At 40.5% G+C, this 27,927-nt stretch overlaps 1 protein-coding gene across 1 annotated transcript; it reads left to right on the top strand.

Moving 5' to 3' along the window:
* Nucleotides 1-971: 971 nt before the first annotated feature.
* Nucleotides 972-27,927, top strand: nus1 (NUS1 dehydrodolichyl diphosphate synthase subunit). The gene is made up of 5 exons (XM_052025290.1): nt 972-1,581; nt 11,713-11,838; nt 15,774-15,926; nt 17,484-17,586; nt 24,313-27,927. The coding sequence occupies exons 1-5, from the start codon at nt 1,260-1,262 to the stop codon at nt 24,401-24,403; spliced, it is 795 nt and encodes a 264-aa protein (XP_051881250.1). The 5' UTR covers nt 972-1,259; the 3' UTR covers nt 24,404-27,927.

Consider the following 27,927-nt stretch of genomic DNA (forward strand, 5'->3'; position numbering starts at 1 on the left):
TTGCTGATGTTGAGTGTGAGGTTGCTGTTGCAACACCACCCAACCAGCCAATCTATCTCACTCCTGTAAGCCTCTTCATCGCCATCTGACATTCTATCAACAACAGTGGTGTCACTGGCGAATTTGTAGATAGTGTTTGAGCTGTGCTTAGCCACACAGTCATGAGTATAGAGAGACTAGGGCAGTGGGCTAAGCACACATCCTTGAGGTGTACCTGTGTTGATAGTCAGCCAGGAGGAGATGTTATTGGCATTGAATAAGCATAATCATTATGGAAGTCAGTTGACTACAACATCAACTTGATTAATGTGGTAAGACACCTCACAGATGTCCTAGCAAAGAAATTTTGACCAAACCATTTTATGTAGTCAATAATACAGCATTATATGGGAATGTGCACAGGACCAGAATTGGAGGGGCACAGTGATTTTGGAAGATTGTGGGGCCAGAATATGCTACAAAGAAATTGAGGAGCTAGGCTACAGAAAGATTTAAAGTCAAGGACAATAATGTCAATACAGAACCATAACCATATTGGGAACTGATGTAGATCAGTGAGCACAGTGATCAAGAGTGAATGAGATCGGACCAGTATTTAATAGAGATGGAGATCCAAAGACATTATATGTTGATGCCCTTAATTCAGAAGCAATTTGCATAAATCAATCATTGTACTACAAAATATATTTAATTTTCTAAGTTATTTCACCCCTGGTCTATCTATTTTGCAGTGCAATACAGTTAAAAAGGGGGTTGGAAGGTGACAACATACTTGCTTATCCAATATAAAATAAAGCAGTAGTTCAGACAGCTGTATGGTCAGGTCTCTGACTTTGTGCTCCGCTTTTTTTCCCTCAGCCTTGCATTGATCTGGAGCCTACAGCTGCATTTCCGAGTTCTGCTCCGCCGCCTGAGGGGGCGCTAGAGCTCGGGCTGTTAGATTGCAATATCCTTCTTGCCCGTCGTCACCCAGGGCCGGGCGTCGACGGCGGAGGGAGGCTGTGAACCAATGCCCGTGCTCCATGTGTTGCTTCAGTCAAAGGTGAAAGTTAACGACTGTTTTAAAACAAAAGTAAAGATGGCGCTGCTATTTCTGGGGAGTTGGCATTGATTTGTAATCGCCGTGAGGAAAGTAACTACTGAGTGGGCAGCCCAGCCGCTTAAACCTTTCCTCAGATGTGATATTTCGATCCGATTCCTGTTCGCACAGCTCAGCAGCGTTGTATTCTGGCCTCGCCCCGCGATTGCCCGCTGAGGCGATGGCGGTGTTTGAGCTGGTGTGGCGGCTGCTGCACGCCGTGCTGTGGCTGCAGCGGACCCTGGGCGCCTGGCTCCGCCGTGGAATGTGCGCCTGGGCGCGGTGGAACGCGGCGCTGCTGGCTCGCGGCTTCCAGAACGCCAAGAACAAAGGACAGAGCCGGCGCGCGCGCTGGCGGGCGGACGGGCGCGGGTTGAAGAAGCTGCCGCTGCACCTGGGGCTGGTGGTCACCGAGGAGGAGAGCAGCTACACTGACATCGCCAGCCTGGTGGTCTGGTGCATGGCCGTGGGCATCTCCTACGTTAGCGTCTATGACAACCAAGGTAAGTGCCGTTACAAGGGGCACGCCACGTACTAACGAGGGGTCTGGATACGAACTTATTCTTGAATTAAAAGCGGCTGATTCATTTTCATTTCGCAATGCACTCAGGTTTTTTAATTGGCTGACTGTGCCTTACTCAGTACTTCCTCTCGGTGCAATGGTTTATCTGTGTAATTGACAGGAAAGATTTTCTTTGGTGGTGGATATGGTAGTACGTTTAGCTTCCAGGCTTCATCCGTAAGAAGTAAAGCGAAGTACTGAAGATGTTGGTAATCTGAAACTCCTTGACAGGACAGGCAGCGGAAGAAACAAGAATTTATGTTTCAATTCATTGACCTTTGAACAGAAGAATTTATTACTAATGGGCGGGTCAGCTGACCTACCCATAAATTTTTACTTGTAATTACCCACCCTCAAATCATTAATACTTAAATATTTTAATACTGTTTCCAATCTAATGTTTTTTTGTAGGCACAGGTGCATAACTATTAAATTTTAAAATTTTATAATTTAAGGTGTTAGCAGTTTCTATTTTATATAGTGTCCTGAATGTGTCAAAATTAATGGCAAGCCTCATAGATATTACGGTAGATGACCAAATGCTTCAGGGGAAAAAAAGTAGAAAGATTTGGGGAGGGTTTTGTAGAATTTAAGGCCTCATTACCCAGCTGAAGGCACCACTGCTAGTGACAGAGCAGTGAAATTCTGGAATGGTCAGGAGATCCAATTTGGGGCGCAGATATCTTGGAAGTTATTGGGCTGGAAAAGGTTAGAAATGAGGGAGAAACTGTGGAGGGGAAATGAGGAGGAGAATTTTTAAACCAAGACATGGCTTTACCAGGAGGCAAAGTTGGTAGTTAAGAAAAAGATTAATGGGTAAATGGAAGTCGATGCACGTTAGAACACAGGCAGTAAAGTTGGATAATTTCAACAATAATGGATATCATTATTCAGATGCCTAATTTGTGGGCTGACATTCTTATCTAAGTGAAGCTTCAAACCACATACCATGGCCTGGCACTAACTTGCATGGATTAACCAATATTGGATTAACAAAAGTTTAGTGTTTTGCAGGAAATGCTGCCCAAATGAGCCAAAGAGATCTAATTGCAGTATTGCTAAAAACCAGGAAGAGATGACAGAGTTGTGGGATCTGACCATTCAAAATGAAAGTAGCTTACCATCACTAGATCTTGTACAATTGGGCATCAGATGAGGGTGAGAGGGACCTGAGGGACAACTTTTTCACCCAGACAGTGGTGAGTACATGGAATGAGCTGCCAGAGGAAATGTTTGAGGCAGGTACAATAGTATCATTTAAGAAGCACTTGGATAAGAATATGAAGGGGTGGGGCTTGGAGGGATGTGAGCCGAACACGGGAAATTGGGACTAGCTGAGTGGGCACCGTGGTCAGCATGGACTTGTTGGGCCGAAGGGCCTGTATCCGTGCTATATTGCTCTGAATACAGAATTAGTTTTCTTTTGTGCGTGTATATATGTGTGTATATAATAAATACATACATACATGTAGGGGCATGTGTCAAATGTTACTTGCAAAGAAATGCATCAGTTTCAACAGGTGTAATTTTTTTATTGAATCAGCAGGATTACTTCTATCTTTTGGACATTATGATGCAAAGCCATAGGGAAATACATTTGAAGTCCAGTTATGAGCTTGGTTGTTTCTTTCACGTCATGCTTTGCATTTTTATGATTGTTCTTTGCGTTCTCTTTGGTATGTTTCCTTTTTCTCTATTGATCACAGAAGGATTATAGGTTAAATCTAAATTGTTACACATGACTCCCGCATTCCAGCCATTTGGGTTACAGAAATTCACCCTTACGGAATTCATGAATCACTATCCAAACCTTTGAGATACAGAATAAAATTCGCACTCTCAGAATTTATGTGGGGGAAAGAATAGTAAATAAATCAACACAATTTTTTTTCCCCAAGTCTCATTTCTTGACGTGCAGATGATGTGGCTTCATTATGGGGTCACCTGTAGTAACTTTAATTTAGCTTGATAAAGATTTCTGTTTTAATTAAGCTAGAACTTTGATCATTGACTGTTGAAAGAGAACCTTGTAACTCCAGTTGTTCACATGCACTTTGTGCTACACTTCCATAATTAAAGTAATGATTTTAAGAAAGGATACGTAATGCTTATTTTTACTGCTGTAACATTAGCTTTAAAGGAATGACACTGTTTGCTTTAAGACTTTAAATACAACCTCCTGCTTAATTTTGTTAGCCAGATGCTCTTCCATGAAGCCAGATGATCTCCTCAATGCTAATGTTGGTTTCATTACACTTTGAGCTCAAATTGACTACCAGCAACAATAAGCATGGATGTTTAAATATAAATGATTAGTGGTTTCATTTTGTTTTTGCTCTTCTCTTCCTATTAACATACAAAATGGTCATTCAACAAGATAATGAATGATCTTCTACCACAGCTCCATTTTTCTGCTCTGACTCCTTATCCCCCATTCCTTTAATATCCAGAAATTTGTTGAGCTCTGATTTGTATGCATTCATGACTGACCCTCCACAAGATAAAATATCTCTATTAGTCACATGTACATCGAAACACACAGTGAAATACATCTTTTGCATTCTGGGGTAGCCCGCAAGTGTCGCCATGCTTCCAGCAGCAACATAGCATACCCACAACTTCCAAACTTGTATGTCTTTGGAATGTGGGAGGAAACTGGAGAACCTGGAGGAAACCCATGCAGACACAGGGAGAACGTACAAACTCCTTACAGACAGTGGCCAGAATTGGACCCGGATCGCTGGTGCTGTAATAGCGTTATGCTAACCACTACACTACCATGCCTACCCATCCTCCTGGGGAGAGAAATGTAAAGATGCACTGCTCTGAGGAAAGACAATTTTCTGAATTTGCTCTTGTGGCCTATATATTTTTTTTAGATTGTGACCCCTAGTTGATCCCTTAGCCAGGGGTAACATTCTCCCTGCATTTACCCTGTAGAGCCCCGTAAGAATTTTGTATCTTTCAATGATTTCACCTTTCATTCTTCGAAACTGTAAAGAATAGAGACCCAGCCTATTCAAGCCCTCCTACCAGTACAGATCTGTCATCCCAGGGCCCAGTTAGGGGAACATTTGCTGTACACCCTCTATCACAACTATAACCTTCCTTGGGGAAAGGAGACCAAAATTGTACACAATTTTCAGGTCTGCTGTCACTAATGTCCTGTGTAATTGTAGTAGGACATCTTTACTCTTGTAATCAAATCTTCTTGCAATTGTTACGGACTCAGTGAAAGTCCCTTTAAGATAGAGAGTATGTGTGTGTGGGGCGTGCTTACGTCAATAGAAGATAAAGGACGTAATGACGTGGTTGAAGAAGTTAGAAGAAGAAGGAGAGAGAGAGAGAGAAGGGAGAGAGACACCAGCCTGCTTGTTTTCTCTATCGATGGATGAGAAACAATAACTGTGTTTGCCACTGAAATCCATGTATGGAAGTTGGAAGTAATCCGGTGGAGTTCACTTTGTTGCTGACCTGTAGAAGGAAACAGGTATTTGTGTGTGGACGACCACGGTTCGGATGCTTTTCGGGGTGAGGAAGTCACTACCGAGTAAACACTGCAGTGTCGTTTGGGGTCCATCGTGGAACATTTGGATTTCGTATGTACTCTCTCTATGTTTTTCTACATCTACATCTACATCTTATCTTCAGACAACGGTGGTTGTTGAAGAAGCCCTTGCTCATGTTTCACCTTATGGCTTGCAGAACTGAACTTTAAGAACCATTCCGGAACTGGGAGTTTTGGACTTTGTCACACACACACACGACGAGTTTAGTTTTGGGGTTAACGTTCGAGGTTTAACATTTTTGAATTCTAACATACTAACATTTTTACTTTTATTTTACGTATTATCATAAGTAGTGATTAATAAAATAGTTTTTAACACTAAATCATGCTCAGTGTGTTTCTTTTGTTGCTGGTTTGTGACACAATAAAGTGCAACATACCATTGGCCTGCTTGCTGCACCTGCACGTTAGCTTTCAGTGACATGTACAAGGACCTAGAGGTCCCTTTGAGCATCAGTTTTTCCTAAACACACTCTATTTAAAAATTATTCCGCATTTCTGTTTTCTCTACCTTTCATTTTTCCACATTATAGTCCATCTACCATGTTGGTGCCTGCTGACTTAGCTTGCTTATATTTTCTTGTATTCTTGTCACTATTTACACTTAGTTTTGTGTCATCAATAAACTTGGAAGTATTACATTTCCCTTTGGGCAAATCATGGATACAGATTTTGAATAGTTGGACTCCGGCACTAATTCCTGCACTATCCACTGCCTACCAACCTGAGAAGGGCCCTGTTTTCTTTCCGTTAACCAGTTTTTGATTCATGCTGATATAATGCTCCCACTTCCATTTGCTCCAATCTTGTTCATCAACCTCCGATGTGGGATGTTCTTGAAAGCCTTCTGGAAATACGATGGTGCAGCTGGTAGAGCTACTGCATCACAGGTCCAGTGAAAAGGGTTCAATCCCGTTCTCAGATGATGAGTCAGTACAGGAAGGAGATAGGGAGCTTAATGATGTGGTGTTATGACAACAACCTTTCCCTCAATGTCAGCAAAACAAAAGAGCTGGTCATTGACTTCAGGATTGGGGGCAATGCACATGCTCCTGTTTACATCAACGGTGCTGAGGTCTAGAGGATTGAGAGCTTCAAATTCCTAGGAGTGAACATCACCAATAGCCTGTCCTGGTCCAACCACATAGACGCCATGGCCAAGAAAGCTCACCAGTGCCTCTACTTCCTCAGGAGGCTGAAGAAATTTGGCATGTCCCTTTTGACACTCACTGACTTCTATTGATGCATCATAGAAAGCATCCTAGCTGGGTGCATCACAGCTTGGTATGGCAACTGCTGTGCCCAGGACTGCAAGAAACTGCAGAGTTGTGGACACAGCCCAGCACATCACGGAAACCAGCCTCCCCTCCATGGACTCTGGCTATACTTCTCGCTGCCTCAGTAAAGCAGCCAGCATAATCAAAGATTGCACCCACCCCGGACATTCTCTCTTCTCCCCTCTACCATCGAGCAGAAGATACAAAAGCCTGAAAGCATACATCACCAGGCTCAAGGACAACTTCTATCCCACTGTTATAAGACTATGGAACAGTTCCCTAGTACGATAAGATGGACTCTTGACCTCACAATCTACCTTGTTGTGACCTTGCACCTTATTGTCTACCTGCAATGCACTTTCTCTGTAACTGTGACCCCTTACTCTGCATTCTGTGTTATTTTAACCTGTACTACCTCAATGCACTTTGTAATGAATTGATCTGTATGAACGGTATGCAAGACAAGTTTTTCCACTGTACCTCTGTACAAGTAACAATAATAAACCAATTCTAATTCAATCCTCACCTCTGGTGCTGTCTGTGTGGATTTGTACATTCTCCTTGTGATTGCATGGGTTTCTTCCAGATGTTCCAGTTTCCTCCCACATCCCAAAGATGTACAGATTGATAGGTTGATTGGCCACTGTAAATTGCCGCTATCATGTAGGTAAGTGATTGAATCTGGGGGAATTAGTGGTAATATGGGGCTAATAAAATGGGGTTAATGTAGAATGATGGTAGGCACAGACTCAGGTGGGTCAAAGAGTCTGTCTCCATGCTGTATGACCCTGACTCTATCACAACACATCCACTGATTTCTTCCTCATCTACCATACTAGATACATCCTCAACTCCTGTAGATTAGTCAAGCATGATTTCCCTTCCATAAATTCCACTTTGGCTCTTCTCAGTCATTTTATTTTCTAAATGTTTTTGTATCTCATCCCTTCTGATAGATTCTAGTATTTCCTAGAATCAGGCTAACAGGTTGGTAGGTTTCCTTCCCCCTTTCTTAAATAGTGAAGTCACATTTGCCACACTCAACTGCAGGAGTCATTCTGGAATCTATAGAATGTTGGAAGATGATAACAGAGCATCCACTATATCAATTGCCACTTCTTTCAAAACTCTGCAATGATAATCATCAGGTCATTGGGATTTATCAGTTTTTAAGGCTCATTAATCTCTCCAGTTTATTTAATTTCCTCATTTGTACCATTGAATCTCCAGTATTTGAGGGTTTTTTTTGTCAGCTTCCATGAAGACAGACCCAAAGTATTTGTTTAATTCCTCTGCTATTCCTTTATTCCACATTAAATATTCTCCCATTTGTCTCAATTAAATCAACATTTGCCCTTGCTAGCCTCTTCCTTTTTACATCCCTGCAGAAGCTCTTGCTGTCTGTTTTTTTTTGTTTCTTGCTAGTTTATACAGATTTAGTTATCCCATTATCAATTTCTTGGTTATCCTTTGGTAAAATACTCCACTCCTTGCACTTATTGCTTTTTCTAGCAAATTTAGAAGCTTTTTTTCTTAGATTTAAAACTATCTTTAACTCTTCCTGTAGTCCATGTTTGAACCAGTCTTCATATTTTAATTGTGTGCCTTAAACCATTTGTTGTAAATCATGTATTAATAACTATTAGGTGGCTTGTGCTTGCACAGATATGGTTGAACATTTTGTGTGTTGAGTTACCTCATGATTTGGGAGAAACAATAACAGCCAACATAAGGTACTTCATCCGGAAAAATCAAGTACTTGATTCCGGATAGAACTTCCCTTCCAACGACTGGGTTGGAGAAAGGCGAGGAACACATCTTGATGTAACTGTTGATTGAGTAGTTACATGAGACTTTTATAGTGTAATTCTTGAAGTTAGTCCTGCCATTAATGGTTGCATTATGATAATCAAAAGAAACCAATTGGTATACCCTTGTGTCCATAAGCATTGCTTGAATGCATTACGCAAATATCAACAGGACTTAAGCCAAGATTTGATGGGTTGAATCAGTTATGAATGGTGACAAATGATAACTTAGCCATCCTAAATTGCAGTTGAAAAAATGGTAAGTTGTCGGTTTGATGTCGTTCTTTTATTATCCTGGAGTGCTTAAATGCCAGCCATAAATCTGTTTAAAGCCACGATCGATTTTTCTGACCTGATTTATTGCCCTACATTACAATGTGCTATAGAATGCAACCAGGTTCTTTATCTTTGGACAAAATATGTTGTCGGTTATTGTAACAAGGGCCAACAGCAGGGAATTGTATTCCACCACATTTTGTAATCTCATGTCTTGGTGCAGCTCTCCTGCTATTATAGTGGAGACTGGAGGCTAGTTTGGTATAATGAAGAATATGAGTGTTCCAGAAGCCGCACCACTATAACTATCATGAGGTACCAACCTACTGAAACTACAACTCAGGACTAAATACTGATAAAAACAAGAGGCAGCATGTTGTAGACAGTGCTGAGTGATCTTGTATCCAGTGGAGCAGATCAAATCTCTTTTGTACTGTCATATCTAGCCATAAGTGATTGTGGATAATTAAACAAGTGATGTAAGAAGAGGTCCATGAACATTCCCATCTTCAGTGGTGGTGGTGTCAGAAGCGCCAAGTAAATTCTCCATCTCACCTTGCTAGTTTCACAACATCTAGCTCTGTAGTGCTGAAGACATGTGGTCCAGAACTAGTTCTATCAAACTGTTAATATACACCTTCAACTTCCTCTTCCAGTCCTGACCTGGACACACGTCGTCCTTCATGTTGCTGGATCAAAATTCTAGAACTACCAACACTGCTGTGGAAGTATCTTCAGACCAACTGCAGTGACTCAAACAGAGGGATCACTTCTACCTTATCAAATGAAGTTATTGATAGATAATAACTACCAGAATACCTACATACCGGGTTTGAATTAAGACAGAATTGAAGCAAGCAATTTGACCAAATGATCCACCTATGTGTTTATGCCCTATATGTTTCTTACTACCCGTCTATCTCGTGTCGTTAACGTACCCTTAATGTTCAATTACAAGTGCTTCAGATAATGGCTGTGGCTTGGACCAAGGGAATCTTATTTCTCTTGGTTTCCTTAATATTAGAACCCCTTACTAGACTAAACGATTTGCTTACATCAGTGTACCCACATCATTTACATTATTAAAAACTCCAATTGAATTAAATCAGCATCTTTTAAGAAGGGAACATCTATATTCCTTAATAACACATCGAGTTTCTGCTCCTTTAAAAATACCTTGAGTTATGTTTTTTTAATCTTAATGGTTAGAGTGAAGGGCAAGGACTGTCATTTGATAAGCTAAAGATATAATAATTGGGGTGGTTGAACAATTAAGTTATATCCTAAAAAGTGCTTTGCCACAACAAGCTATTGAACAAGTCAAAAGATATTTGTTTAACTATGCAATTAAAACTTTGATTATTATGGAGTTTTTAACATCTCAATAATCAAAAATATAGTATCTCATGAAGTTATTGCTTTAGATGGTCCAAGTTATTTTCTTGGACGACTTGCAGAACCAAAATTATAGCATTGAAATTTTATCCATTTTTCTGTTACAGTGTAGCTAATTGCACAAAATTTCCTTTTTGTTTGCAGTGGTATTTATAATCTGTGGCAACCTGTGACCCTCGGCAGATTTCTTTCTTCATGTTTCTGTACTTACCTGGCTGTGTGTGGGTTGAGGACTCTGGGCAGCTGGGTTCTGCTTGGTAATGAAGTAACCACTTAGTTCTTGACGCTTTATTGCTGTTAGTGAGATCATGGCCAGGAAGTAATTTGCAAATCTGTCTTGGTTCCATATCCTTTCCTGACTGTGGTTAACAAAAATCTATCAATCGCTTCTTCCAAATTAACAGTTGGTCTAGTACTACTTTTACCAATCCTTGCTTCCTAGCTTACATTTGAGAGGCCTGGGACTTTTTTTTTATATATACTATGACTTCTTAAACTTCTCTGATCAGCAGATTTCATTTCTCTCTATCTACTCAGTTGGTTCCCCTTTTACATATTGAAAATTTTCACCAAGTAGACCTGTAACCTTCGAACTTCTGGAGTGCAGTAGGCCATCAAGTCTATTCCATTCTCTGTAATGACGTTACACGCTGCATTAGGAATTTTGTAATTGGGTTTTGATCATTTAAAGTATAAAATCTGTGATTGCATCATGTAAACATGGAGACCAGAAGATGGTTAAAGAAATATGTTATCAAGGAGTGAGGAAAGAAACGTAAATCTTAGAGCTTGGGACCTATACAAATAAAGACACTGTAGTTATTAGTGGAAATGGGGTATGCACATTCTGCCAAATTGCAGAGATCCAAGGGTTACACGGGAGTGGGAATAAAGGGATGACACTCTGTACCTGAATATTAGGACAAGTATCACAACTTTATTCTAATTGCACTATGCTGATTTAGGATAAGAGTCATTAGTTCAGGGATAGTTATCTCAAATCTAAAGTACTTACTTTGAATTACTAGGCAAGAACAAAATAGGTTTATTGATAGTTCTATTAATCAAACTATTGTGATATCAAATTGTGCACTGAGCAATTTGACTGCTGTTTTCTGAAAATAGCAAAACCTTGACCAGTTACAATTGTTTTTTGCTTAGCCCAGGTTCTGCATGCTTTTGTATTTATTACCAGGCTGAGCATTCTCACTCAGATTTGCAAGCTGTTAATTTAAAAACTTATTTGAAAGCTGTGGTTTTATCCAATCAATTTTAGCTTGAAGATACTGAGACTACAATTTGTTTTCTACACAAAGGCAGGAAAGAGGGTTGTATTCACTTTTCTTCATGTATATCTTGGTAGTACTGGTAGAAGAGGCACTTGTGCATATGTGTGTGTACATATATGTATGTGTGTGTGTGTGTGTATGTATATATATGACGCTGTTCACTAAACCCTTCTGTTATTCTTACCTGAAGGGGTAAGTAATTTTTTTTGCCACAGGTACCAAAAATGAAAATGCTACTGGTCCTGGGTCTTTAATTCTGTGCTCCACGACTGGCCTCTGTATCTTGTCATTTGCTACTGTATACTCTAAAATGCAGGTCCTGTCACTCACTGATATCCTTGGAAAGGTCACTGACCAGTCTCAGCTGCTTTGGTATTATCATTGTCTCCTATGCTGTTATTTTGCTTGTTGTAATCATTGTTTTTAATAATCTGACTGTGCCTGGTATGTGCCTTTCAGGTATTTTCAAGAGAAATAATTCCAGGCTAATGGAGGAAATCTTAAAGCAGCAACAAGAATTACTAGGTCTGGATTCTTCAAAGTATTCTACTGAATTTTTAAATAGTAGCAGGAAAGCTGAACAAGGTGGGTAACATTTGAACATGTTTATTAAACATGACTTTTTTTTCCAGTTACGTCTTCTGCAACCTGTGATCTATTTGGGAAGGTCATATTACCCAAGTCTCTTAAAATTTCATTATTATTATAATTCCTTATGATTGGACTTAGTGCGATGTGATAAAAGTCCTTTTTTTTAACTTGAAGGTATTAAATATATTTAATACATATACTTTATTACATACAAACTTAGAAAATAAGAGCAGAAGTTACTCACTTGGCTCACTGTCCCTATTTCACCATTCAGTGCAACCACCTTTGGTCCCTCGAGCATTAAGAAATATATTTGCCACCTCTTTGAATATATTTAATGACTTGGCCTTCACTGCCTCTGTGGTGGTGAACTCTATAGATTCAGTGCCCTCTAGGTGAAGAAATTTCTCTTGATCTCAGTTCTAAATAACATTACCCATGTATGATCCCTGGTTCTCTGCCCTCTAACCATTGTGAATATCCTTCTGTGCCTGGTCTGTCTAATGCTGTTAGGATTTTATAGATTTCAATGGGATTCCGTTTGATTTTTCTGTACTCCAGTGAAGCTGGGCCTAACCTATCCAATCTCCCATTTTATATCACTTGGCAATCCCAGAAATCAGTCCAGTAGACCTTTGTTGCACTCCTTCTGTGGTAGGAACATCCTTCCTTAGGTAAGGAGCTCAAACATTGTACTAAAACTTCAGATGCGATCTCACCAAGGCCCTTACCAAGAGATCCTTGTTGCAATGAAGGCCAGTGTACCATTTGCTTCCCAAGTGTTCTGTTGTTGCACCTTTTACGGTAGATTCCAGCATTTTCCCAAGCTAACTAGCCTGTAATTGTGGTTTTTCTTTTTAAATTGTGGGGTATGTTTGCCACTCTCCAATATGTAGAAACTGCTCTACAGTCTAAAGAATTTTGCAATATGACCACCAATGCATCCACTCTTTCCAGGGTCATTTCCTTTTGTACTTTTGGATGTACATTATTTGGCCCAGGATATCAGTCTTTTTATTAATTTCCCTATTGCTAATCTTCACTAATTTCCTCCCGTTCTACCCTCTCTAGACCCTTGTTTCCCTAACGTGTAATCATTATGCCATTTCTTTATTCCCAATTATAATTTGTCTTTTTTTTTTACTATAGGAACATGCATTTGTCTTCACTGCCTTAAGAATTAAGAGTGGATTTAGGAGAGCTAGAAGGGGGCATGAGAAGGCCTTGGCGAGTAGGATTAAGGAAAACCCCAAGGCATTCTACGCGTATGTGAAGAATAGGAGGATGACTAGAGTGAGGGTAGGATCAATCAGGGTTAAAAGAGGAAACGTGCCTGGAATCAGAAGGGGTAGGGGAGGTCCTTAATGAATGCTTTGCTTCAGTATTCACCAGTCAGTGAAAGAGACCTTGACATTTGTGAGGATGGTAAGTTGACATGAGGAATGAGGATGTGCTGGAACTTTTGAAAACCATTAGGATAGATAAGTCACTGGGGCCGGTTGGGATATATCCAAGGTTATTATGGGAAGTGTGGGAAGAAATTGCTGTACCTTTGGTGACGATCTTTGCATCCTCACTGGCCACAGGAGAGTGCCAGATGATTGGAGGGTGGCAAATGTTGTTCCTTTGTTCAAGAAAGGGAGTAGGGATAACCCTGGGAATTACAGGCCAGTGAGTCTAACCTCGGTGGTGGGTAAATTACTGGAGAAGATTCTTAGAGACAGGATTTATGGGCATTTGGAGAGGCATAGGCTGACTAGGGACAGTCAGCATGGCTTTGTGAGGGGCAGGTTGTGCCTCACGAGCCTGATTGAATTCTTTGAGGATGTGACAAAGCACATTGATGGAGGTAGAGCAGTGGATGTGGTGTACATGGATTTCAGTAAGGTGTTTGATAAGGTTCCTCATGGAAGGCTCATTCAGAAAGTCAGGAGGCATGGGATCCAGGGAAACTTGGCTGTGTGGATTCAGAATTGGCTCACCCATAGAAGACAGGGTGGTTGTAGATGGAGCGTATTCTGCCTGGAGGTCGGTGACCAGTGCTGTTCCGCCGGGATCTGTTCTGTGACCCTTGCTGTTTGTGATTGTTATAAATGACTTGGGTGAGGATGTGGAAGGGTGGGTTAGTAAGTTTGCAGATGACACCAAGGTTGGTGGTGGTGTGGATAGTGTAGAAGGTTGCTGTAGGTTACAACAGGACATTGACAGAATGCAGAGCTGGGCTGAGAAGTAGCAGGGTTCAACCCAGAAAAGTGAAGTGATACACTTTGGAAGATAGAATTTGAAGGCAGAATACAAGGTTAATGGCAAGACTCTTTGCAGTGTATAGGAACAGGGGGATCATGGGGTCCACGTCCATAGATCCCTCAAGGTTTCTGTGCAGGTTGATAGGGTTGTTGAGAAGGCATGTGTGTTGGCCTTCATTAGTTGGGGTATTGAGTTCAAGAGCTGCCAGGTAATGTTGCAGCTCTATAAAACTCTGGTTCGACCACACTTGGAGTATTGTGTTCAGTTCTGGCCGCCTCATTTTTGGAAGGATGTGGAAGCTTTAGAGAGGGTGCAGAGGAGATTTACCAGGATGCTGCCTGGATTGGAGAGCATGTCTTATGAGGATAGGTTGAGTGAGCTAGGGCTTTTCTCTTTGGAGTGAAGGAGGATGAGAGGTGACTTGATAGAGGTGTACAGGATAAGGGAGATAGATCGAGTGGACAGTCAGACTTTTTCCCAGGGCACAAGTGGCTCACACGAGGGCATAATTTTGGGGGGGATGTCAGCAAGTTTTTTACAGGGTGGTGGGTGCGTGGAATGCGCTGCCGGCAGAGGTAGTGGAGGCAGATACATTGGGGACATTTAAGAGATTCTTGAATAGGCACATGAATGATAGAAAAGTGGAGGGCTATGTGGAAGGGCAGGGTTAGATAGATCTTAGAGCAAGATAAAATGTCGGCACAACATTGTGGGCTGAAGGACCTGCGCTGTAATGTTCTATGTTCTACCCTTTTTCTCTTCACAAACTTTTATAGAAGCTTTTACAGTCAGACTTTGTTTCCTGAAAATTCGCACTTGTGCTCCATCATCTTATCTTCCCGCCCCCAACCCCTCAATCATTTTGTCCTCTTTAACTGGATTTTATATTCTCAGGCCTGCTTTTTCTGTTAATTGTATATGCCTCTCTTTGGATGTACTGTTAGCCTTAATATTCTTTCAAAGCCATAGGTGAACACTCTTTCCTGCCTTACTCTTGTTCCAGTCAGGAGTGAATAATTGTTGTAATTCATGTATGCATTCTTTAAATGTTACTCATTGCCTATCCACAGTCAACCCATTTAATAGAGTTCCCCAATCTATTAAAGTCAATTTGCATCTCCAACTTCCTCGTTTCCTTTGTCCAGATTTGGGACCCTGGTTTTTAATTCTATTTCACTCTTACAGTTTGCATTGAACCATTTGTAACATTTGCTGGGATGAGCTGTGCAGGTGGCATTGTTGTAGCTGAATTTATGAAGCAGATTCTTCTTGGAATAAATCTTTCCTTGAAACAAAATCGCTTAAATCAAATCTTTAAATTGATATATAGAAGCCATGTTTAAACCATCCCTAATATTGGAAACTTTTAGGAAACTTTCATGATCTAAGTTTACATAGTTAAATTGTTAACTTGCACAGATCCCCTGTAATTCACCCTCGTTTTTTTGTTTTTGAAAAGAATACATTTTTGTTTGCCTGCTTGTTATTTCTACTTACTGAGTATTTTCGAGGAGAGGAGGGGCTTTTGGAGTTTTCAGATAATAAGATGAGCTGTCACGTAAAATCAAAGAAATGTAGCTGACAAAATCCTATATTTCTTTACCCTCTTGAACATTACTGTCTGCATGTTTTTTTTAAATCCAAGTATCACTTGACATATTACAATTCTTTTAACATTTCAGTTTTATGTTGTCCGACCACAGTGAAAGTGCTTTCACCTGATGATGGGAAAGCCAATATAGTGAAAGCTGCTAAGAAGTACTGTCAATTAGTTGCTCAACAGCAAAGAAGGTCTGCTGATCTAAATGTGAATATCATGGACAGTTTAATCAGAGGTAAGTGCCACCTGTTGGTCAGTGGAAGGAATGCAAAATTGTAATTTGCTCAGTTTGGAGAATGTGCTCAGACTGTCTCTTAATTTCATTTCTGACAGTGATATGCTGTTAGTTATGCATTCTGTTGAAATGCTATTTTTTCCTTAATTGCTTTGTTTAAAAATAATTCTTCATACTTAGAATTTTATTGTGAAGTTGCATTTAATAAAACAGCATTCAAAAGTTTTATCAAATGCATTGTTGTCAATTTGCACCGTTTCCTTTATCATTTTAATAAATTTTATTCTTAGCTTAGTCTGTAACATCACAGCATCTCTTATAACAAATCTTTTTGTGTATTTTCATGGCTTGTTGGTCCTGGATTTAAATTGAATTAAATTTAAAGCTGAATAGTAAATAACTTAGTAAACATACTTGGCAGTCTGGCTTACTATTCAGGTAAACACTTAATCAAATGTTCTGAGGGTAATCATAGATAGTCCCAACAAAAATATAAGTATTGTTAGTTATCCTTGTATTTATTATGCATGACGCATTTCATTTGGTAAAGTAAGCAAATGACCATTGATCCGCCAGTATTGATATAATCCATTTATGATTACAAAATGTCCTAACGTGCTTCACAACAGTTTTATCAAACAATTTTACCTTGTACCACCAAAATATTGGGATACCTGACCAAAAGTAAGTTTTAAGTTGCACCTTGAGGGAAAGGCAAGGGAAGTCATGGAGAGGTTTGGGGAGCAAATTCCAGAGCTTAGAATTGAAACTTGTGGAGGATGAAACCTGGAAGTATGCTGGATGCCTAAATTACAAGAACACTGATGTCTTGTTGGACTTTATGGTAGGAACAAGGTTACAAGCTAGGCCATAGTGAAGCTATGGAGGGATCTGAAGTTGAGGATGACAGTTTTACAATTAAGACATTGTCAAACCGGGAGCCAGTGCAGATTAACAAATCTTTGTATGTGTGTAAGCAAGATTTGATGCAAGTTGGATTACCAGCAGCAGAGTCTTTAAATGCACGTATGTGTATGCAAGTATAAGCTAGCTGGTCTGATGTGTATTGGAGTAGCTGAATAGGGTGATTTCAGCAGCAAAAGTTTCCGTGTACCAGATCTTGTTCCAGCAGCAGGTGATTTGAAGCAGGGACACTGCCAGAAATATGAAGCTGGAATTGGCAGTCTTACTGATATAATGGAAATGTGATTGGACAATTCTTTTGGGCTGGGGTGATACCTCGTGTGGTATTTGGTTTTGATCAGATGCTGGAGAGAGTACCAAATACCACATGAGGTAGCACAAATGTTCTTCAGCTGTGTATCTTGGGTGCATTGTTAAATAATACTTTAATTCCATTTTAACGCGTTTAGACTGACCTGTAAAGCAGGAAACAGCTTTATGCTATTGTTCTCCATACTGTAAGTAAATTTTTAAGTAGATCATTAACCAGGACACTGGTTTTTCTTCCTTTGCAAAATCACCTGGGATGTTGTGTGCTGTGTGACTGGATATATATTTGATACACATACTCACTTCATTTTTTTCCCCATTTAGAAGGTTCTTCAGGTTTACCTGACCCAGATCTAGTTTTGAAATTTGGACCTGTAAGCAGCACACTTGGCTTTCTGCCTTGGCACATCAGGCTTACTGAGATTATGTAAGTGCCTTTTGTATTTTAATTTGTTTAGTCAAAAGTGCAGTTTCTAAAGACGTGGATGTATTCTGTTTTAGTTAAAAGTTACATATTTTGATGAAAGCCTAGTGGCTGCTTACCACTGAGGGCTCTTATGTTTTTTTATATACTGTGTTTTAGCAAAATATTTTGGAAATATTGTCAATTATATCATGCAATGGAGTAATGGATTGGGAACCTGCAGGTCCCTAAAGAATGCTCGTAGCTTACTTCAACAGCATATCCTTATCCCATAATATCTGCAAGGATGATAAGAATTATTACATTCTTTAGGTGTGGGGAATTGGTGATGAAAGGATGATGATGATGAACAATGGCAGGGATAGCAGTCAAGTGAACCATGTTCTGTGGATGGTATTTTGTAATACAAGACTATGTGCATGCTAAACAGCAAGAAATGGAATTAAGCTATCTTGTGACCTTATGAATCAGATCAGAGCTCTGAAGTTCTGGAGCTAGTCGTGAATGGTGATGGACAATTAAACAGCTAATGGGAGGGGGATGATCAAATCCAGTGAGAGCAATAGTGTAGATGATTGGTAGAATTCGGGGAGAATTGATGGGGAAAGTAGGGAGAATAGGTTTCAGGGAAAAATTAATGGGGGAATGGGAATGTAAGAGTTGGCATACTCATGATGGACTGAATGATGGCCTCTGATGTGAGAGAATATGAAAATGTTCCACATTATACTCCATCTACTACAATGTGAGGTTATTCACTTTTGGTAGGAAAACAAAAAACAAAGGTTAAGTATTATTTAAGTGTGATTGGGTTATGATGATGATGTTCAAAAGGAACTGGGTGTTCTTGAAGCCACTGAAGCAAACATGCAGGTGGTTCAGAAGGCAAGTGGTATGTGAATTCTTTATTACATAAGTAAAGATGTTTTATTACAGTTAGATGAGGCTTTGGTGAGACCATAACTGGAGCAATGTGCACAATTTTGGTCTTTTTTCCTAGGGAAAGTTGTAGTTGCTATAGAGGGGATATGTTGAGTATTCTCCAAACTGGGTCCCAGCATGGCAGGTCTGTACTATGAAGAGGGAATGAGTAGGCTGGGTCTGTATTCTCTAGAGTTTAGAAGAACTGGAGGTGACCTTGTTGAAACACACCCAAATTCTTGGGGTCAACAGGGAAGATGCATAAATGATGTTTCCCCTACCTGGCAGTCTAGAACTAGTGGTCACAGTTTCAAAGGAAGAATTAGATCATTTAGAATTGTGATGAAGAGAACTTTTCACTGAGGGTAGTGAATCTTTGGAATTTTCAATCAGAGTGTTTTAAGGTTCAGTCATTGATTGAATTCAAAAGAGATCAATAGATTATTGGGTGTTAAGGGAATCGAGGAATATAGGGACAGGGCAGAAAAATAGTGTTGAAGGTAGTAGATTACCCATGATCTTGTTGAATGGTGGGATAGGCTTCAGGGTTCAAATGACCATATCCTATTATGTTTCTTCTGTGTTATATTCATATGATCTTATTGCCATCCTCAGCCATGGCAGCGTCCAGCATAATAAGTGCTAAAGTCAACATGGAACACAGCACAGTATGGGCCCTTTGGCCCACAATGTTGTGCTGATCTATATAAACCTATTCCACGATCAATCTAACCCTTCCCTCCTACACAGCCCATAACCCTCCTTTTTGTTTTCTTACATCCATGTGCCTATATAAGAGTCTCTTAAATATCCGTATTGTATCAGCCTCTACCACCACCCCTGGCGTTCCAGGTACCCACCACTCTGTGTATCTACTCACCTTAAACTGATGTCCTCTGGTATTGGCCATTGCCGCCCTGGGAAGAAGGTGCTGGCTGTCCACTCCATCTATGCCTCCCAAATGTTGTACACCTCTATCAAGTCGCCTCTCATCCTCTGTCGCTCCAAAGAAAAAAGCCCTAGCTCATTCAACCTTTTCTCATAAGACATCTCTAATCCAGGCAGCATCCTAGTAAATCTCCTCTATACCCTCTCTAAAGCTTCCACATCCTTCCTATAATGAGGTGACCAGAACTGAACACAATACTCTAAGGGTGGTCTAACCAGAGTCTTATAGAGCTGCAACATTACCTCGTGGCCCTTGAACTCAATCCCCTGACTAATGAAGGCCAGCACACCATAGGCCACCTTAACCACCCTATCAATTTGCATGGCAACTTTGGACCCCAAGATCCCTCTGTTCCTCCATACTGCTAAGAATCCTACCATTAACCTTGTACTCTGCTTTCAAGTTCGATCTTCCAAAGTGTATCACTTCGCACTTATCTGGGTTGAACTCCATCTGCCACTTCTCTGTCCAACTCTGCATCCTGTCTATATCCTGTTGTAACCTACCACAACCTTCTACACTATCCACAACACCACCAAACTTTGTGTAATCTACAAACTTACTAACCCACCCTTCCACTTCCTCATCCAAGTCATTTATAAAAATCACCAAGAGCAGGGGTCCCAGAACAGATCCATGCGGAACACCACAAGTCACCAACCTCCGGGCAGAATATGCTCCATCTACTGCCACCCTTGTCTTTCTGTGGGCAAACCAATTCCAAATCCATGCAGCCAAGTTTCCATGGATCCCGTGCCTCATGACTTTCTGAATGAGCCTATCATTGGGAACCTTGTCAAACACCTTACTAAAGTCCATATACACCACATCCACCATTCTACCTTCATCAATTTGTTTTGTCACCTTGGAAAAACTCAATTAGGCTCATGAGGCATGACCTGCCCCGCACAAATCCATGCCGACTATCCCTAATAAGACTATGCTTCTCCTAAATGCTCATAAATCCTGTTCCTAAGCATCCCCTCCAACAGTTTGCCCACCACTTATGCAAGACTCACTGGTCTATAGTTCCCAGGATTATCCCTATTACCTTTCTTGAACACGGAAACAACACTTCCCATCCTCCAATCCTCTGGTACCTTTCCTGTGGCAAGGGAGGACACAAAGATTATCGTCAATGCCCCAACAATCTTTTCCCCTCACTTCCTGTAGTAACCTGGGGTATATCCCGTCCGCCCCCAGGGCTTGCCTCTCCTTGTGTTTTTCAGAAGCTCCAATACTGCCTTTTTCTTAACCTCGACATGCTCCAGCACATTAGCCTGTTCTATGCTGACCTCGCATTCGTCAAAGTCCCTCTCCCTGGAGAACCCTGAAGCAAAGTATTCATTAAGGACATCCAAGACCTCCTCTGGCTCCAGGCACGTTTCCCCCTTGATCCCTGAGCAGTCCTACCCTCAATCTCGTCATCCACCTGTTCTTCACGTACGTGTAGAAGGTCTTGGGGTTTTCCTTAATCCTACTCGCCAAGGCCTTCTCGTGTCCCCTTTTAGCTCTCCTAAGTACCTTCTTAAGCTCCTTCCTGGCAACCTTATAAATCTCAAGAGCCCTGCCTGATTTTTGCTTCCTAACTAAATGTTTCACCTCTCCTTTCAACCATGGTTCCTTCACCCTGCCATCCTTTCCCTGTCTCAGTGGGACAAATCTATCCAGAACTCCATGCAAGTGATCCCTAAACAACTGCCGCATCTCTGCTGTGCATTTCCCTGAGAACATCTGTTCCAATTTACGCTCCCAAGTTCCTGCGTAATACCATTGTAATTAGCCCTTCCCCAATTAAATACTTTCCCATATTGTCTGCTATCTTTGTCCATGGCTATGCTGAAGATCAGGGAGTTGTGGCCACTGTTCCGCCAAGAGGTCTGTCACCTGACCAGGTTCACGGCCTAGTACTAGATCCAGTAGGGCCTCTCCTCTGGTCGGCCTGTCCACATACTGTGTCAGGAATCCTTCCTGGACACACCTAACAAATTCTGCCCCATCTGAACCTTTTGCACTAAGGAGGTGCCAGTCAATATTAGGGAATTTGAAGTCGGGTTTATGCCACGTCATGGGTAACAAATTTCACAACAACAACCCTGTTATCTTTGTACATTTTTAAAAAAAAATCTGCCTACTTCTCAGTGTCCTGCTGGTTATTGGGGGGGGGGGGGGAACCTATAGAATACTCCCAATAGAGTGATCGCTCCCTTCCTGTTTCTGACTTCCACCCACACTGACTCAGTAGACGATCCCTCCCTGACGTCCTCCCGTTCTGCAGCTGTGATACTATCCCTGATCAGCAATGCCACTCTTCCCCCGCCCCCTTTACCTCCCTCCCTCCCTATCCCTTTTGAAACCCCTGAACATGAAGCAGGCATTCCTGCCCTTGTGACAGCCAAGTCTCTGCAATGGCCACAACATCATAATTCCACATGCTGATCCATGCTCTCAGTTCATCATCCTTATTCTTAATACTTCTCGCATTAAAGTAAACACATTTCAACCCATCCAACTGACTGCATTTATGCCCTATCCACTGCCTATCCTTTCTCAGTCTCTCTGCACATTGCATCTACCTCTAGACCAACTGCTAGCACTCTGGATACCATCCCCCTGACAACCTAGTTTAAACCCTCCCCAACAGCTCTAGCAAACCTGCCTGAAAGGACATTGCTCCCTCTTGAGTTCAGGTGTAATCCATCCCTTTTGTACAGGTTGTACCTTCCCCTGAAGAGATCCCAATGATCCACAAATCTGAAACCCTGCCCCCTGCACCAACTCTTCAGCCACACATTGATCTGCCATATCTTCCTATTCTTACCCTCACTGTGTGGCACAGGCAGCAATCCAGAGATTACCACCCTTGAGGTCCTGCTTTTTAGTTTCCTTCCTAACTCCCTATATTCCCTCTTCAGGACCTCATCCCTTTTCCTATCTATGTTGTTGGTACCAATGTGTACCACGACTTCTGGCTGCTCTCCCTCCCCCTGAAGAATGCTGTGGACTCGATCCGAGACATCTGACCCTAGCACCTGGGAGGCAAAATACCATCCGGGAGTCTCGTTCTCGCCCACAGAATCTCGTGTCTGTTCCCCTAACCAATGGATCCCCTATCACTATCGCTTTTCTTCTCCCCACTTCCCTTCTGATCCATGGAGCCAGACTCGGTGCCAGGTTGAAGCTTTTCAACAATGCTCAAACAGAAGTAGATCATTCTGAGATTTTCACCATCACAGATTGTCTTAATGTGATGTCATAAAATGACTGAAGTCACTGGATACAACAAAGTCTGTGGGATCAGACACAACCCATCTCTGGTGCTGTGCTCTGGCCAAGCTGTTCCAGTACAGTTATGACACTGATGCTACCAGACAATATGGATAACTTACCATTATCTCCTGTTTCCAAAATGCTGTACAAATCTAATCTGGTTAATTACTGCCCAATGAATTTACTTTTGATCATCAAATGCTATTGACAATGCTATTACCAGCACTTAGTTACCAATAATTTGCTCATTGATGCCCAGTTTGTGTTTACTGGGGCCACTCAGATTCACACCTGAACAGAGTCTCAGTCTAAACAGAGATCAAAGAATTCCAGAAGTGAGGTGAAAGTGACTGTTCTTGATAACCACATCTAATCGTGTGGCATCAAGAATACTTCATAAAACTCAAGTCAATGTGCATCAAGGGGAAAGCACCATAATGGTCAGAGTCATCCCTCACACAAAGGAAAATGTTTATGGTCATTGGAGTCAATTATTCCAGCCCCAGAACATCAGTGCAGTAATTCCTCTGGGCAATGTATTAGGCCCAGTCAATTTCAGATACTTAATCACAAAACCCCTTTACATTATAGCCTCAGAAGTGGGAATGTTCGCTGATAATTGCACAATGTTCAATTCCATTCACAACTCCTAACAGGTGAAGCAGTGCATGCCAGCATACTTGCTAATTTAAGTGGCAAGTAACATTCACATAAGTGCCAGAGAATGACCAAAACCAAAAAGAACATCTGTCTTACCATTTACCCTTGACATTCAATGGCAGCCCCCCACCATCAACATTCAGGAAGTTGCCTTTGACCAGAAACTCAACAGGATCAGCCATATAAAAACTGACTACAAGAGCAGGTCAAAGGCTGTGGGTATCCTGTGGCAAGTGATTTTCCCTGTAACACCAAAGCCTTTGCACCATCCTCAAATCAGGATTGCTGTTCACTTGCTTGGAGGAGTGCAGCTCTTGCAGCTCTAAAGAAGCTCAACATTATCCAGAACAATACAGTCTGCTGATTGGTCTCCTTCTACCACCCTAAACATTCATTCCTCCCTATGAGCACCCAGTGGCTGCAGCCCATACCAGCTACAAATACATTGAAGTGTAAATTCCAATGTAAAACTAGTCCTAGGAACCTTGTTTTCCACTTTAGCTTGAAGTTGGTCAGGCAATGCACAGTCCCAACTACTTCCCTGGGTGATAATCAAAAAGTGCCAACTAAGGGAAATGTAAATTGATATTTGTGGGTACCCCCTAAGGGTAGAACAACTCCTTTAAGTTGAATTAAACCTCAGTTAAAGTAGGATATTGGCAAGCCTCGATCTCATGATTTGCCTGTTTGGGACGTTGCAGCCTGGTGGCCCAGTTTAAATGAGACTGGTTCTTGAAGTGCTGCCCCCTCATTAGTGTGAGTGATCAGCTGGCAGACTGGAGCAGTGAGGTGCACAAAAGTCAAAATCACCTGTATTGCAGCTTGCAATGAGTACATTCTGTATTTAAGGAATATAGTACATTGAATTCTATTAGTGTGCTTTACCTGTAAAAACAAAATTGATCTTTTTCCCCTTTTCTCCCCTGTAGATCATTGCCTTCACACATCAACTTAAGTTATGAAAGGTTTCTTTCTGCCCTCCAGCAGTTTGCAGCCTGTGAGCAGCGTATGGGAAAATGACCGAGTCAACATGGAATCAATTCCAGGCTTCAGTCAAAGGGACCCAAAATATCCAATGTTTACAAGCACCTGTGAACTATGGAAGCCCAGTTCAGTGTCTTTCTTTAGCAACTGAGGATAAGAACATGTCTTCTTTGTCCAAATCTTAGTTGTGTCAGTGTCTGTGAGGGTCAATCTGTTATTTAAAAAAAAGAGCAAGGTTATGTTTGATAATAATTCAGTCTTTTCTCATGTGGGACCTTTTATATAAAAATGAAGTTGTGTTCAAAGGATTATCATTGGACTCTTCTTCCTTGGATGATATGGATGAATAATTTATCTACAATGCCTTGCACTAATTGAGTGTACAATAAATGTATAAAATCATATTCCTATTTTAAAATAACATTTTAATGCAACATGTCGAGTTTTGATTAATTTTAGTTAGCCTTCAACAGAATGTGACCTCTGGTGCACTCTTTATTTGTTTAAATGCAGCATCCCCACTATACCCCATCTTTTCCCACATGCTTTAATAGTACATGTATGGAAACTGAGTATTTCAAAGTCAGAGATTGCACTATTCCATTGTATCATTATGATATGGAATTTGGTTTGTACTTGTTTTCTGTGGTGCAGCGGAAAAATCATGGACTAGTTAACATTCTTACAGATGTTTTGTAGACCAGTGTGGGATTAGGTATTAAATGCAGGATAAAACCAAACCAGGGCAAAAATTGCCCCTTGAATGTTGTTGCTATTAAAGCATGCCTTTAGTTTTCATTTTATTTTGCTGTTCTCAATCTAGTTGGGACAGATGCATTACCAGTTAGTGTTGGGTGAGGGGATCTGTTTAAATGCCAAATACTTTATAAAAATGGATACCTAAGAAAAGCGTAAAAGAACAAACTGCGAAAATGAAGCTCACTAGGTATGTAATCCAATGAAGGGATGTTGATTGTAACTGCCTCAGTTTTTTTTTATATATTGGCATACAAAATATCCAGTTTTTTTGGTAAAGTTTTAAAATCCTAAACGGTTCAAGTCTGAACTTTGAATTTCCCTATTGGAGATGCACTAATATATAAACTTGTAATTTATGTCTTAAATCGATGCATGATACATTTGACTGAATGTGCAGAGTCATAGTTTTGCAGTGTTTTTCTGCTGTCGTGTGAATGTTGTAATGTCAGCATTACTGCTTTACAAATAGAAATATGGCATAGACCAGAGTGGAAGGGCGAAATCCACATCCTTATGCCTCATCACAGGAGCAGGTATTCTGATCCAACACTATTGTAAACTTTATCACCACAGGGAAGAAGAGCACAGGAATCCAGTGATGTACATATGTCCTTTTGGTTGTTGTACACCCGTCCTTGATATTACAAAACCTGAGGCCATAATTGAAGGTTAAATGACTTTCATTGGAAATGTAACAATTTTGGGAAATAATTCTGTTCCTGTTGATACCACAGAACAAGGATTAAATAGAACTATGGACAAATGCATATGATATTTTTGTTTTGGCCTATGTAATTAAAACTATTGAATAAAAATGTGATTTGTCATCTTTATAAGAAAGAGCATTGACAAATCACACCTTAAGTGGGGTCCATCCGCATTTTACTCATGCAAGTCAGATGGCAGAGGTAACTACCAGAAGGTGGTAATTCATATTGGTTAAGGAAGGTTTAAGGCTGCTAACTCAAAACACTATATTAGCGCTTTCAACCTTAGCTGAAAATCATGTCTTAGAGTTCCATGTATATGGATGGTATTGATTTTTGTTTTTAAATTTCCGTCCACAACTCTCAGACTTTCAAAAAATTTCCCTTTTAATCTCACAAATTAACATCTTTCTCTATATTTTGTCATGCAATAATTATTTAGTGTCATATGATTCATTTCATAATTACTTCAAATCTTGGGAAATCTACTAACATATAAACAGTGCAAATTACACAAAACCAGATGAAATTGTGCACTGACTGTATGAGTGACTGAACATTTCTCTCCCAAAACTGGATACTGATAACACATGTTTCTGTTTTATTCACGGTGTTAATATCTGGCTATTTACACAGAATATATAAAACTTTATACATGTGACAAAAACACTTGAATTTTATTATGAGTAAAATGCACTGTGGTATAGATTGAAGAAAAAATTTTGGCAGGTAGTATATAAACGGCAGCTTAATCATCTAGATGTTCTTCTGAATTTATGAATACATCACAACAATCTATTTAATGTGCCTTTTTAAATTCATTGTCAATGGGTATTGCCACAAAACCCAGCATTTGTCATGCGCTTATTATCCCTTGAACTTTGTTGCTTGCTGGACTATTTCAGAAGAAATCTAAGAGTCATTGCTGTGGGGGTGGAGTAAAATGAAAAGAAATAACTGAACAAATAAAAAATAAGGCCAGCTTATTGAGGACAGCAAATTTAGTGAAATAGCTGTTTTGTTTTAATAAGACCCAGTAGTCACATGGTCGTCATTACAGATATTGGACTTTTATTCCAGATTTTTGTTTAACCTGAATTTGAGTTCATTGGTCACTGATGGGTTCTGAACTTGTCTTGGGATCAGTAGTCCAGGCCCTTGAGCTACCAATTTTGTATATAACTTCTGTACCCTACAACCCATTGAAGGAGTGCAACAGTACGATGTGTTAGACAAAAAAAGGATATATGCTACTCAGGCCAAAAATCTTATGTGAGTCACAACACCATTTAACAAATGATAAATATAATGTGACCAGGTCTGAGGTAACCGATATTTTTCAATTTGAGATTGGCCATGTTACTGCTGTCCCAACCAAAAAGTTGGGACCTTATCATGATAAGCAAAGAGTGACTAAGTGTACTTTAGTTTAATGGATCACCAGTGGTTTGAGGGTATGGTTGTGGTTAACACACTGGTAACCCACTAGTTTGAACCAATCCAGAGCACAATAGTAATTTGAGAATTTTGAATTTGCTTTGAAAGAATTTGAAAGAGCCAGCATCAGTGAAAATGATCATGAGCTGACAGTGCTACCAGAAACTATGTATAAAATTCACCAGCACCATTTTGCCAAGAGCTAGTCAAATTTCTAGATTGTTAGACAATTCATCCAAGTTTTACTTGTTCCTCCCAAAGATGTTTCACGTGCGCAAGAAAATAAACAGATGGTGGTGGTGCCAATTTGTTAATGAATCTTGTGTTTTCCTTTTTGTCCCTTGCTTACTGTGGGTTAAAATTTCAGTTTTCTTCCTAAGGTCCTATATGTTACCTTGGTATTTGGTCTCCACCATTGAAGGCATAAAATTATACTAAGGGCAATATGCAGAGATGTCAATATGACTTTGTCTCACTTTAATAGATTTTGATTCGAGGTGATTTTTGGTGCTAAATGATCTGCTGCACCTAGACAAAGGCCATTGTATCCTTTCTAAAGTATGGTGCTTACTGAATGTAATATTCCAGATGGGTTCTCAGTGCAACTGAAGCACAACATCTTTGTAATGAAACCCCTTGAAATAAAGGCCAATACTC

This window comes from Pristis pectinata, chromosome 10, assembly GCF_009764475.1.
Source record: "Pristis pectinata isolate sPriPec2 chromosome 10, sPriPec2.1.pri, whole genome shotgun sequence".
NCBI lineage: Eukaryota > Metazoa > Chordata > Chondrichthyes > Rhinopristiformes > Pristidae > Pristis > Pristis pectinata.